The following is a 13,082-nucleotide window of genomic DNA, read 5'->3' as shown; positions in this document are numbered from 1 at the left end:
CGTGGTATCGAAAATGGTATCGAATATCGATATTTTTTAAGGTATCGTATCGAAGTTAGAAATTCTAGTATCGTGACAACACTACTGCATGATGATGAGTGTGTGTGTGATGAGGGCTGATGATGAGTGTGTGTGTGATGAGGCTGATGATGAGTGTGTGTGTGATGAGGCTGATGATGAGTGTGTGTGTGATGAGGCTGATGATGAGTGTGTGTGTGATGAGGGCTGATGATGAGTGTGTGTGTGATGAGGCTGATGATGAGTGTGTGTGTGATGAGGCTGATGATGAGTGTGTGTGTGATGAGGCTGATGATGAGTGTGTGTGTGATGAGGCTGATGATGAGTGTGTGTGTGATGAGGCTGATGATGAGTGTGTGTGTGATGAGGCTGATGATGAGTGTGTGTGTGATGAGGCTGATGATGAGTGTGTGTGTGATGAGGCTGATGATGAGTGTGTGTGTGATGAGGCTGATGATGAGTGTGTGTGTGATGAGGCTGATGATGAGTGTGTGTGTGATGAGGGCTGATGATGAGTGTGTGTGTGATGAGGCTGATGATGAGTGTGTGTGTGATGAGGCTGATGATGAGTGTGTGTGTGATGAGGCTGATGATGAGTGTGTGTGTGATGAGGCTGATGATGAGTGTGTGTGTGATGAGGCTGATGATGAGTGTGTGTGTGATGAGGGCTGATGATGAGTGTGTGTGTGATGAGGGCTGATGATGAGTGTGTGTGTGATGAGGCTGATGATGAGTGTGTGTGTGATGAGGGCTGATGATGAGTGTGTGTGTGATGAGGCTGATGATGAGTGTGTGTGTGATGAGGCTGATGATGAGTGTGTGTGTGATGAGGCTGATGATGAGTGTGTGTGTGATGAGGCTGATGATGAGTGTGTGTGTGATGAGGCTGATGATGAGTGTGTGTGTGATGAGGCTGATGATGAGTGTGTGTGTGATGAGGCTGATGATGAGTGTGTGTGTGATGAGGGCTGATGATGAGTGTGTGTGTGATGAGGCTGATGATGAGTGTGTGTGTGATGAGGCTGATGATGAGTGTGTGTGTGATGAGGCTGATGATGAGTGTGTGTGTGATGAGGCTGATGATGAGTGTGTGTGTGATGAGGCTGATGATGAGTGTGTGTGTGATGAGGGCTGATGATGAGTGTGTGTGTGATGAGGCTGATGATGAGTGTGTGTGTGATGAGGCTGATGATGAGTGTGTGTGTGATGAGGCTGATGATGAGTGTGTGTGTGATGAGGCTGATGATGAGTGTGTGTGTGATGAGGCTGATGATGAGTGTGTGTGTGATGAGGGCTGATGATGAGTGTGTGTGTGATGAGGGCTGATGATGAGTGTGTGTGTGATGAGGGCTGATGATGAGTGTGTGTGTGATGAGGGCTGATGATGAGTGTGTGTGTGATGAGGCTGATGATGAGTGTGTGTGTGATGAGGCTGATGATGAGTGTGTGTGTGATGAGGCTGATGATGAGTGTGTGTGTGATGAGGCTGATGATGAGTGTGTGTGTGATGAGGGCTGATGATGAGTGTGTGTGTGATGAGGCTGATGATGAGTGTGTGTGTGATGAGGGCTGATGATGAGTGTGTGTGTGATGAGGCTGATGATGAGTGTGTGTGTGATGAGGCTGATGATGAGTGTGTGTGTGATGAGGCTGATGATGAGTGTGTGTGTGATGAGGCTGATGATGAGTGTGTGTGTGATGAGGCTGATGATGAGTGTGTGTGTGATGAGGCTGATGATGAGTGTGTGTGTGATGAGGCTGATGATGAGTGTGTGTGTGTGTGTGTGTGTGTGTGATGAGGCTGATGATGAGTGTGTGTGTGTGTGTGTGTGTGTGTGTGTGTGTGATGAGGCTGATGATGAGTGTGTGTGTGTGTGTGTGTGTGTGTGTGATGAGGCTGATGATGAGTGTGTGTGTGATGAGGCTGATGATGAGTGTGTGTGTGATGAGGGCTGATGATGAGTGTGTGTGTGTGTGTGATGAGGCTGATGATGAGTGTGTGTGTGATGAGGCTGATGATGAGTGTGTGTGTGTGTGTGATGAGGGCTGATGATGAGTGTGTGTGTGTGTGTGTGTGTGTGTGATGAGGCTGATGATGAGTGTGTGTGTGTGTGATGAGGCTGATGATGAGTGTGTGTGTGATGAGGCTGATGATGAGTGTGTGTGTGATGAGGCTGATGATGAGTGTGTGTGTGATGAGGCTGATGATGAGTGTGTGTGTGATGAGGCTGATGATGAGTGTGTGTGTGATGAGGCTGATGATGAGTGTGTGTGTGATGAGGCTGATGATGAGTGTGTGTGTGTGTGTGTGTGTGTGTGTGTGATGAGGCTGATGATGAGTGTGTGTGTGTGTGATGAGGCTGATGATGAGTGTGTGTGTGATGAGGCTGATGATGAGTGTGTGTGCTCTACAGGACTGGGGCAATACATCGATGCATTGTGATTCTTCAGACGATTCCGGACCGATTCTGAGATTTTCCTAACCCATCCTGATTGTCTCTCGCATCGATTCTGAGTGTAGTTTCTAACAGCAGATGAAGTGTGTGTTACAGCCAAACTCTGCTGGCTTCCAGTTCCTCACACACACTTCTTCAATCCGCTATAAAATTTTATAAAGTTCGAAAAGGTTGAAATGAATTACAAGTGTGTTTGCAGTGGACTGGTATCACACACACCCAAACACACACACACACACACACACCTTCTTCATGAGCATTAGAGCGTGTGGCTAAGCTAGCCTACAGCGCCATCTGCTGTTAGAAAATAAGGGTCAGGATGGATTGGAGAGAGAATCGTGATGCATCGGTTTATTGTCCCAGTCCCAGAACTTTCTGCATGAGTTATTCACTCTTAACGCTGTGAAGTTGTTCCAACACTTCTGCTTTCCCTATAAAGCACAGAATGTGAGATGACTCAATCAGTAGGGCGGATGTAAGTGTGCTGTTAGCCCTGAACCCGTGTGTGTGTGTGTGTGTGTGTGTGTGTGTCCTCAGGGCCCGACGGGCACCAGGGGCCGCTGACGGCTCTGGCCTGCAATAAAGAGGGAACGCTGGTTCTGACGGGCTCCGTCGACGGCCAGGCCAAACTCATCAGCACAGCCACAGGAAAGGTGAACAGAGGAACCCTAACCAGTGCTCAGCACTACAGTGATGTTCTTATGTCTTTATTTGTGCTTTTAGAGAAGAAGCAGGAAGCCTCAAAGCACGAGTGTTCATTTTGTCAGCTATTTTTTAATTTAGTCTTAGTCGTGTCAAATGTATTCTTTAGTTTTTATCACATGTAGTCAACCTTGTCCTGTTTTTGTTTAGTCAAGTTTAGGTCAACTAATATCTGGGAATCTTAGTGTAGTTTTAGTCAATGAAAACTGAGTCTCATTTTTGTCTTGCTTTTTGTCAATGTTTAAATTGATGATATTATTTATACTTTATAATTACATCACAATTAATGCACAAATCAAGACAATGTTGAATCCTACATTAGGGCTGGGACAATAAATCGATGCATCGGGAATCGAGAAATGATTCTGAGATTTACCATGGTAACTTACTCTGTGGACCTAACCTGGTTTTCTTCAGTAAACCCAGAGATTCTTCTGGTCTCCTCCTTTTTAAAGCATTTATACACGCTGCAAAAATGCTTTTCTTTTTTTGAAGTACAATATCTTAAAATTCTTAAATCAAGATATATTTTCTAAATAAGAAGAATTATTTCCTGGGGGAAGCGAGTGCTTTTTCCCATCAGAGAGCTTCACATGTTCTGCAGTGTGATTCCTTTATTTTCTTCTTTAGGTGTTATGTTCATTTTCCAGCGAAAACACTGAAGAGAAAGACTCGATGCAGGAGCAGGATTCCAACTCTGTAGAATCTGTGGGATTTTGTAATGTGTAAGTAAAGCATATAACTCTACTCAGGCAGAAGTGTGTAGTGGTGTTCTGATGTGGTGCAAACACACAGTGATCCGTCCAGTCAGACTTCATCCATGATCCTCCATGATCTCTCCCAGCCAGTCTCCGGGCACAAGATCCGCTTTTTAACTGAGTAACATCAGTCCACCAAACACTGACTTGTGATTAGGAGACGACGAGCACTGCTTATATTCATAAAGCAGTAAAAATGCCCAAAACAAGCATCTGTGCATGAGTCTGAAGCAAGGGCTGCTGGGACGACACTGTCCTGCTTTCACAGATGACGAGTGGAAGGAGAACTCGTTCTGTGCTTCATGCGTCATTACGCCAGTTCTACATCAATGCACATGCGCAAAACTTTCCAGTTTCAGTTTTCACTCCAGTCAGGTGTTTACATGTCCTATCGAATGGGTTAGAAAAGGTGTAACCCTAACCCTAACCCTAACCACCCCTTAAAACCTGAATGAAATTTAAATCTGATTTGGCTGATTTATTCTGATTGGCGTGGTTACATTAAACATTATTTTAATTCCAACTGTTCTAATAATCCTATTATTAGGGTCCATGTGGTCCTTCTTTTTTCTGTTGTGCTTGACACAATACATGTTGTTTATACAATACAAGCAGCTTTAGTGATAAACAGGAAAATAATGAGCAGTGATGCTAACAGATCAGCTGAGGTCAGTTTAACTGTAAAGTTCATCAAATATGATAATCTATGAAGCAGTTCTAGAGAAAACAGTGATGTCATCATACAGTGATGTCATCATACAGCAGTGTCAGTGCAGTCAGATCAATAATACTGTTGAATATTAAGTATAATGAATCCAGAGGCGACAGTGACGAACACAAACTCCATCAGTGTCAGAATGGAGGAAAACCCTCGTGAGAAACTCAGTCACTCAGTTCTCCTCTGGCCAATGAGCCAACAGTGTGTGATTATGATCCAGGCAGCATTACAGGTCAGAGGTCAGGTTGTGGATTGGTTTCATTCATAATATATAAATGTGACTTGACTTATTAGGAGTGTTTTGCTGTGTTCCAGGCTGCCTCTAGTTGCTGTTGCGTATCTGGACGGCACACTGGCCATTTATGATATGAATTCACAGAGCCTCAGACATCGGTGTAAACATGAGGTAAAAGCTGAGAATACATTTAATATGGCACAAAAACGTCTTTCCTTATATGACGTGTGTGTGTGTGTGTGTCAGGTTGGGTTAGTCCACCTGCAGTGGGAAGAGGCGTCTGCTGTGGTCTCCACCTGTAATCTGGCTGGTGTCGTGACTCTGTGGGACGCTCGATCAGGAATGCTGATGTCAGAGTATCGTGGACACACTGCTGAGATCCTCGACTTCGTGCTGAACAGGTGTGTGTTAATCTGAACAGAACAGGTGTGTGTTAATCTGAACAGGTGTGTGTTAATCTGAACAGGTGTGTGTTGTGTGTTAAACTGAACAGGTGTGTGTTAATCTGAACAGGTGTGTGTTGTGTGTTAAACTGAACAGGTGTGTGTTAATATGAACAGGTGTGTGTTGTGTGTTAAACTGAACAGGTGTGTGTTAATCTGAACAGGTGTGTGTTAATCTGAACAGGTGTGTGTTAATCTGAACAGGTGTGTGTTAATCTGAACAGGTGTGTTGTGTGTTAATCTGAACAGGTGTGTGTTAATCTGAACAGGTGTGTGTTGTGTGTTAAACTGAACAGGTGTGTGTTAATATGAACAGGTGTGTGTTGTGTGTTAAACTGAACAGGTGTGTGTTAATCTGAACAGGTGTGTGTTAATCTGAACAGGTGTGTGTTAATCTGAACAGGTGTGTTGTGTGTTAATCTGAACAGGTGTGTGTTAATCTGAACAGGTGTGTGTTGTGTGTTAAACTGAACAGGTGTGTGTTAATATGAACAGGTGTGTGTTGTGTGTTAAACTGAACAGGTGTGTGTTAATCTGAACAGGTGTGTGTTAATCTGAACAGGTGTGTGTTAATCTGAACAGGTGTGTTGTGTGTTAATCTGAACAGGTGTGTGTTGTGTGTTAATCTGAACAGGTGTGTGTTAATCTGAACAGGTGTGTGTTGTGTGTTAATCTGAACAGGTGTGTGTTAATCTGAACAGGTGTGTGTTAATCTGAACAGGTGTGTGTTAAACTGAACAGGTGTGTGTTAATCTGAACAGGTGTGTGTTAAACTGAACAGGTGTGTGTTAATCTGAACAGGTGTGTGTTGTGTGTTAAACTGAACAGGTGTGTGTTAAACTGAACAGGTGTGTGTTAAACTGAACAGATGTGTGTTAATCTGAACAGGTGTGTGTTAAACTGAACAGGTGTGTGTTAATCTGAACAGGTGTGTGTTAAACTGAACAGGTGTGTGTTAATCTGAACAGGTGTGTGTTAAACTGAACAGGTGTGTGTTAATCTGAACAGGTGTGTGTTAAACTGAACAGGTGTGTGTTAATCTGAACAGGTGTGTGTTAATCTGAACAGGTGTGTGTTAAACTGAACAGGTGTGTGTTAAACTGAACAGGTGTGTGTTAATCTGAACAGGTGTGTGTTAAACTGAACAGGTGTGTGTTAATCTGAACAGGTGTGTGTTAATCTGAACAGGTGTGTGTGTGTGTGTGTGTGTGTGTGTGTGTGTGTGTGTGTGTTAATCTGAACAGGTGTGTGTTAATCTGAACAGGTGTGTGTGTTAAACTGAACAGGTGTGTGTTAATCTGAACAGTAGGCATGTGCCGGTATCACATTTTCATGCTGCGATTAATTGATTGAGCTTTTATCACGGTATACGGTATTATCACGGTATTTTAATTGCTTTAATTATTAAAGGTTAAAAATGAACAAATTAAATTAAATTTGGTTTTCATTATAATAAATTATGACACAAGTAAAAATATAATACAAATGTAATATAGTGCACATATTTAGCAAAATACTCCTCTCTATAGCTATCAGTCAACTACGTGTTGGTCATTAAATGGCTTTCCTGAGGTAAATGTAACGTTCTGTGACATAATTGTTCACCTGCAGTTTTATTGACCTCTTTCCGTGGTTGAAAAACACTGATTGATCGATATTATGTATGAGGCATACCTTTCGGTAAGTTGTACTGTATCTTTAAATAAAAAGTAACAGATGATCGGTTTACTTGAACTGATGCGCTACTACAGCGATCTGTCACGTCACATTTACAAGCACCAAAACGGTATTTATTGTCTGAATTTCGTAATAAAATGGACAGAACATGAGAGCTGAGAATTCAAAAGTAACCTGCTCTGTCTAGTCTGTCGATGTCAGTGTACTCTTTGCTCCGCGATTTTTCTCTGAGTGAGAAAATGAATGTGTGGCGCGAAAGCGTGTGAAAAGTGTCGATTGCGTGAGTCTCACACTGAATGCGTAGGTTTGACACCTGCGTGAAGTTGGCCCCCCACCCAACGCAAAACGTTGTCAAACTATGCTCAATCGTTTGTGCTCCGTTTGTGCTGGTTTGTGCTGTAAAAAGTTTCGTTTGTGCTGTTTCGGTTTTTTAGATATTAAAAGAATATTTTTAGGTCATTCTGAGGTCACTTAGCCCCCCCACATGCTCCAAATTCACCCAAAATAGTCTCGTTCGTTTGTGCTTCGTTTGTGCTGGTTTGTGCCAGTAAAATTTTCGTTTGTGCTGCTTCAGGTTTTAAAATATCAGAAATTGAATTATAGACGAGGACGTCACCAGCCCCCCCACATGCTCCAAATTCACCCAAAATAGATGCAATCGTTTGTTCTCCGTTTGTGCTGTAAAAAGTTTCGTTTGTGCTGCTTCGGTTTTTTAGATATTAAAATAATATTATGTGGTCATTCTGAGGTCACTCAGCCCCCCATATGTTCCAAATTCACCCAAAATAGTCTCATTCGTTTGTGCTTCGTTTGTGCTGGTTTGTGCCGGTAAAATTTTCGTTTGTGCTGCTTCGGTTTTTTAGATATTAAAATTATATTTTTAGGTCGTTCTGAGGTCACTCAGCCCCCCATATGTTCCAAATTCACCCAAAATAGTCTCATTCGTTTGTGCTGGTTTGTGCCGGTAAAATTTTCGTTTGTGCTGCGTTGGGTTTTAAAATATCAGAAATTGAATTATAGACGATGACGTCACCAGCCCCCCCCACATGCTTCAAATTCACCCAAAATAGTCTCGTTCGTTTGTGCTTCGTTTGTGCTGGTTTGTGCCGGTAAAATTTTCGTTTGTGCTGCTTCGGTTTTTTAGATATTAAAATTATATTTTTAGGTCGTTCTGAGGTCACTCAGCCCCCCATATGTTCCAAATTCACCCAAAATAGTCTCATTCGTTTGTGCTGGTTTGTGCCGGTAAAATTTTCGTTTGTGCTGCGTTGGGTTTTAAAATATCAGAAATTGAATTATAGACGATGACGTCACCAGCCCCCCCACATGCTCCAAATTCACCCAAAATAGTCTCGTTCGTTTGTGCTTCGTTTGTGCTGTTTTGTGCCAGTACAATTTTCGTTTGTGCTGCATCGGCCTTTAAAATATTAGACAGTGAATGAAAGCGAATTATAGACGGTGACTTCACCAGCCCATTAAATGACTTCAACCAGCCTGCATCTTCATGAACGCACCACAGAGTAATGCACATTTCATACATACGCAGAGAGCAGTCTGTTTTCTTTCGTTTTGAATTGTTCTGTTTAAAAGTAGACATGTCTGTGATGCAAGTAGGTCTAGGCGCTGAGTTTCGGTTCATTTATGAGACCAACTGCAGTTTAGGCGCCGGCGCCTCTATGTCCTGATTATCTATTGTCTGATATAGGCCTATTAACATTTTATTTTGCCTATTAAATCCTGGCATTTGGTAGATGAAACAATGATTAAAATTAAGCTAAAATTAATACAAAACGAATTTCACCTTAAAGAAAGGCTTTGTGCTTTCTGTTTGAGGTCTCTGTGAAAGTTTTAAAGCAGTCTTTTAGTGTCGTTTTCAGAGTGGTCAGTCCGTAACGCAGTTCTCCGTCCGTTACATTGTTTTTTCCTCATAAATGCAAACACGAAAAATTAAATAAAATGAATAATTTATGTTCTGCGGAGAGACAACGCTTCTTCATCCGGTGGGTAGGCTAGTATTAGGCTACTTTTGGTAAAAAAAATGTAACGCACATGCTATTTCCCTCATATTAAATATAAAACGCATGAGTAGACTGATATTTTTTTAATGTCTGGACTCCTTTATTAAGGGAGAAGCCTATGGATATATAACAGACAGTTTCAATATATTGGTATTAAGTGCATTTTCTGATAATTTATACTTCAAGTTTTGACTTGCAAATGTCACGTCCATAACGCTTGTTACACAGCCCTAGTCGTTTGTTTTAGAAATGTTAAGTTCTACTTCTGTAGTTATTTTGGTGAAAGTAACTGGAGTAGCTAATGCATTACAATTCTGAGACGGCCTTTATTGTAAGGTACTCTAAATAATTTCCTTTAAATAAAAGTAACAAAGTAATGTAGCCTATTACAGTTTGGAAGTGCTGCTGATATTGTGAAAAATGATTAGCCTATAAATAATTATATATTTTCATATAATTAATATTTTAATGTTAATATAATTCAAATTGAATATAATTCAAATGTAATTTATTCCTGTAATGTCAAAGCTGAATTTTCTGTATCATTACTCCAGTTTTCAACGTCACATTATTCTTTAGAAATCATAAGATGTTGATGTTGTGCTCAATTATTATTGGTGCTCACTGCTCATTTTTTTTACATGTCTACGGAACAGGTGTGTGTTAATCTGAACAGGTGTGTGTGTTAATCTGAACAGGTGTGTGTGTTAATCTGAGCAGGTGTGTGTTAAACTGAACAGGTGTGTGTGTGTTAAACTGAGGCCGATCAGGAACTGACGGTAGTGCTGTGTGGTGTGACAGTGATGCCTATAAGAGAAAGAGCTCATGTGACAATGTGCTGCTTTGCATATAAAGTAAATATGTTTTATAATTAGTTTATTTATCAGTAACGCAATAATGTACATAAGATTTAAAAAGCTAAAACCGTGTTTGACTGACAAGTGGCGATTCTTAAATGGGTGTTTTATTTATTTCACATAGTTGGTGAATGCTCCTGTTTCGCTCCTGTTAAAGTTTTTAGGAGTCACAACTGGATTCCCTAAATTATCATTCCATGTGTACGGAAAACAACTCGCACTCGAAATTGATTCTCGCAGTGGTAACCATAGCAACGTTTTGGCGTCTTGTACGTTTGGTATCTGCTCTTTTTGACCAAAGCAATATGTTAGCTAACACTGACCGCAACCGAAGACTTGTGTTTGCAGTTTTAGCTAAACCTCTATTGACAATGTGCAGTTTTGTTTATGCCTGCTTTCAATATAAAGATTTAGCTTCATTATGGGCTTGTTCTGTTTACGATTTCTGTTTTCTAGCAAGACCTGGCAACGGGAGTGAGTCTAGGCTTGTACTTCTTTCCTTCTCTCTAGCCATTCCCATTAATAACTGAACTGTGTGTGACCAGAACCGGGTTAAACACTAAAAGGTGAACTGACAACCGGATTAGCTGCAGTTTAGCTGCCGTGTGTTCATGTCCATAAAGACATTGTAATGTTCCTCTGTGTGGTCTTCACCCATCTCTACATCAAATCACTTACATCTGATACTTTACTCTGACTGTTAAAGGCTTAGTTCACCCAAAAATCATCATTTTCTCATGTCATTTCGAACCCAGAAGACCTGCGATGAAGATTTACATTTACATTCATTCATTTAGCAGACGCTTTTATCCAAGATATTTGAAATATTATTCTTTCAAATTTTGACAAGTTTGTCCATAAAATTCAAATTAAAGACTGAACATGCTTTGCTACCTTGATGTGTTCTACCTTCATCATAGGTAAAATATTAATTTGTGCTGTAACTCTTTGTTGTTGTTTTTTTTTCTTTTTTTTTTTTTTTCTCTCCATTAGGTCACCTGATGGAGTTTTTCGGTTCCTTGCCACTGTTGCCTTTGGCTTGCTCAGTTGGGGATACTTAATTTGATTAATCGATTCAACAGTGCTATTGATCAGCATTACCAAACGTGGATGTTTTACACCAGAAACAAACACTGATGTACTATTTTATTTAATACTGTGAAGCTGCTTTGATACAATCTGTATTGTGAAAAGCGCTATATAAATAAAGTTGACTTGACTTGACTTGACTTGATGTTGGGTCTGTTGTGTTCACAGAGAGGCGTCAGTCGCAGTCACTGCCGGAGGAGATCATAAAGCCAAAGTCTTCGTCCTGCAGAGACCAGACCGGTAGAGCGAGGGAACCCGAACCCTGACCCCTGACCTGACCCCTGACCTGACCCCTAACCTGGACCGGTAGAGCGAGGGAACCCGAACCCTGACCCCTGACCTGACCCCTAACCTGGACCGGTAGAGCGAGGGAACCTGAACCCTGACCTGACCCCTGACTTGACCCCTAACCTGGACCGGTAGAGCGAGGGAACCCGAACCCTGACCCCTGACCTGACCCCTAACCTGGACCGGTAGAGCGAGGGAACCTGAACCCTGTCCCCTGACCTGACCCCTAACCTGGACCGGTAGAGCGAGGGAACCTGAACCCTGACCTGACCCCTGACTTGACCCCTAACCTGGACCGGTAGAGCGAGGGAACCCGAACCCTGACCCCTGACCTGACCCCTAACCTGGACCGGTAGAGCGAGGGAACCTGAACCCTGTCCCCTGACCTGACCCCTGACTTGACCCCTAACCTGGACCGGTAGAGCGAGGGAACCTGACCCCTGACCTGACCCCTGACTTGACCCCTAACCTGGACCGGTAGAGCAAGGGAACCTGACCCCTGACTTGACCCCTAACCTGGACCGGTAGAGCGAGGGAACCTGGAACCTGAACCCTGACTTGACCCCTAACCTGGACCGGTAGAGCGAGGGAACCCGAACCCTGACCCCTGACCTGACCCCTAACCTGGACCGGTAGAGCGAGGGAACCTGAACCCTGTCCCCTGACCTGACCCCTGACTTGACCCCTAACCTGGACCGGTAGAGCGAGGGAACCTGACCCCTGACCTGACCCCTGACTTGACCCCTAACCTGGACCGGTAGAGCAAGGGAACCTGACCCCTGACTTGACCCCTAACCTGGACCGGTAGAGCGAGGGAACCTGGAACCTGACCCCTGACTTGACCCCTAACCTGGACCGGTAGAGCGAGGGAACCCGAACCCTGACCCCTGACCTGACCCCTAACCTGGACCGGTAGAGCGAGGGAACCTGAACCCTGTCCCCTGACCTGACCCCTAACCTGGACCGGTAGAGCGAGGGAACCTGAACCCTGACCTGACCCCTGACTTGACCCCTAACCTGGACCGGTAGAGCGAGGGAACCCGAACCCTGACCCCTGACCTGACCCCTAACCTGGACCGGTAGAGCGAGGGAACCTGAACCCTGTCCCCTGACCTGACCCCTGACTTGACCCCTAACCTGGACCGGTAGAGCGAGGGAACCTGACCCCTGACCTGACCCCTGACTTGACCCCTAACCTGGACCGGTAGAGCAAGGGAACCTGACCCCTGACTTGACCCCTAACCTGGACCGGTAGAGCGAGGGAACCTGGAACCTGAACCCTGACTTGACCCCTAACCTGGACCGGTAGAGCGAGGGAACCTGGAACCTGACCCCTGACCTGAACCCTGACTTGACCTCTAACCTGGACTGGTAGAGCAAGGGAACCTGAACCCTGACCCCTGACTTGAGAACCTAACCTGGACCGGTAGAGCGAGGGAACCTGACCCCTGACTTGACCCCTAACCTGGACCGGTAGAGCGAGGGAACCTGAACCCTGACCTGAACCCTGACTTGAACCCTGACTTGACCCCTAACCTGGACCGGTAGAGCGAGGGAACCTGGAACCTGAACCCTGACCCCTGACCTGAACCCTGACTTGACCTCTAACCTGGACCGGTAGAGCAAGGGAACCTGAACCCAGACCCCTGACTTGACCCCTAACCTGGACCGGTAGAGCGAGGGAACCTGAACCCTGACCTGAACCCTGACTTGACCCCTAACCTGGACCGGTAGAGCAAGGGAACCTGACCCCTGACTTGACCCCTAACCTGGACCGGTAGAGCGAGGGAACCTGAACCCTGACTTGACCTCTAACCTGGACC

General features: G+C 44.1%; 1 protein-coding gene across 1 annotated transcript in view; it reads left to right on the top strand.

Annotated features, from left to right (window-relative positions):
* The window catches only part of aamp (angio-associated, migratory cell protein), a 33,170-nt gene extending 20,399 nt beyond the window's left edge, over positions 1 to 12,771 (top strand). Inside the window, exons 7-11 of the mRNA XM_081381528.1 lie at positions 3,012 to 3,127; positions 3,807 to 3,901; positions 4,968 to 5,058; positions 5,134 to 5,288; positions 11,140 to 12,771. Of these exons, the coding sequence (XP_081237654.1) occupies positions 3,012 to 3,127; positions 3,807 to 3,901; positions 4,968 to 5,058; positions 5,134 to 5,288; positions 11,140 to 11,215 (533 nt within the window). The 3' untranslated portion in view covers positions 11,216 to 12,771. The remainder of the gene's footprint in view (positions 1 to 3,011; positions 3,128 to 3,806; positions 3,902 to 4,967; positions 5,059 to 5,133; positions 5,289 to 11,139) is intronic.
* The last annotated feature ends 311 nt before the right edge of the window (positions 12,772 to 13,082 follow it).

This window comes from Scardinius erythrophthalmus, assembly GCF_964197995.2.
Source record: "Scardinius erythrophthalmus genome assembly, chromosome: 12".
NCBI lineage: Eukaryota > Metazoa > Chordata > Actinopteri > Cypriniformes > Leuciscidae > Scardinius > Scardinius erythrophthalmus.
The sequence above is the reverse complement of the archived record's forward strand: the minus strand, read 5'-3'. Positions and strand labels throughout refer to the sequence as shown.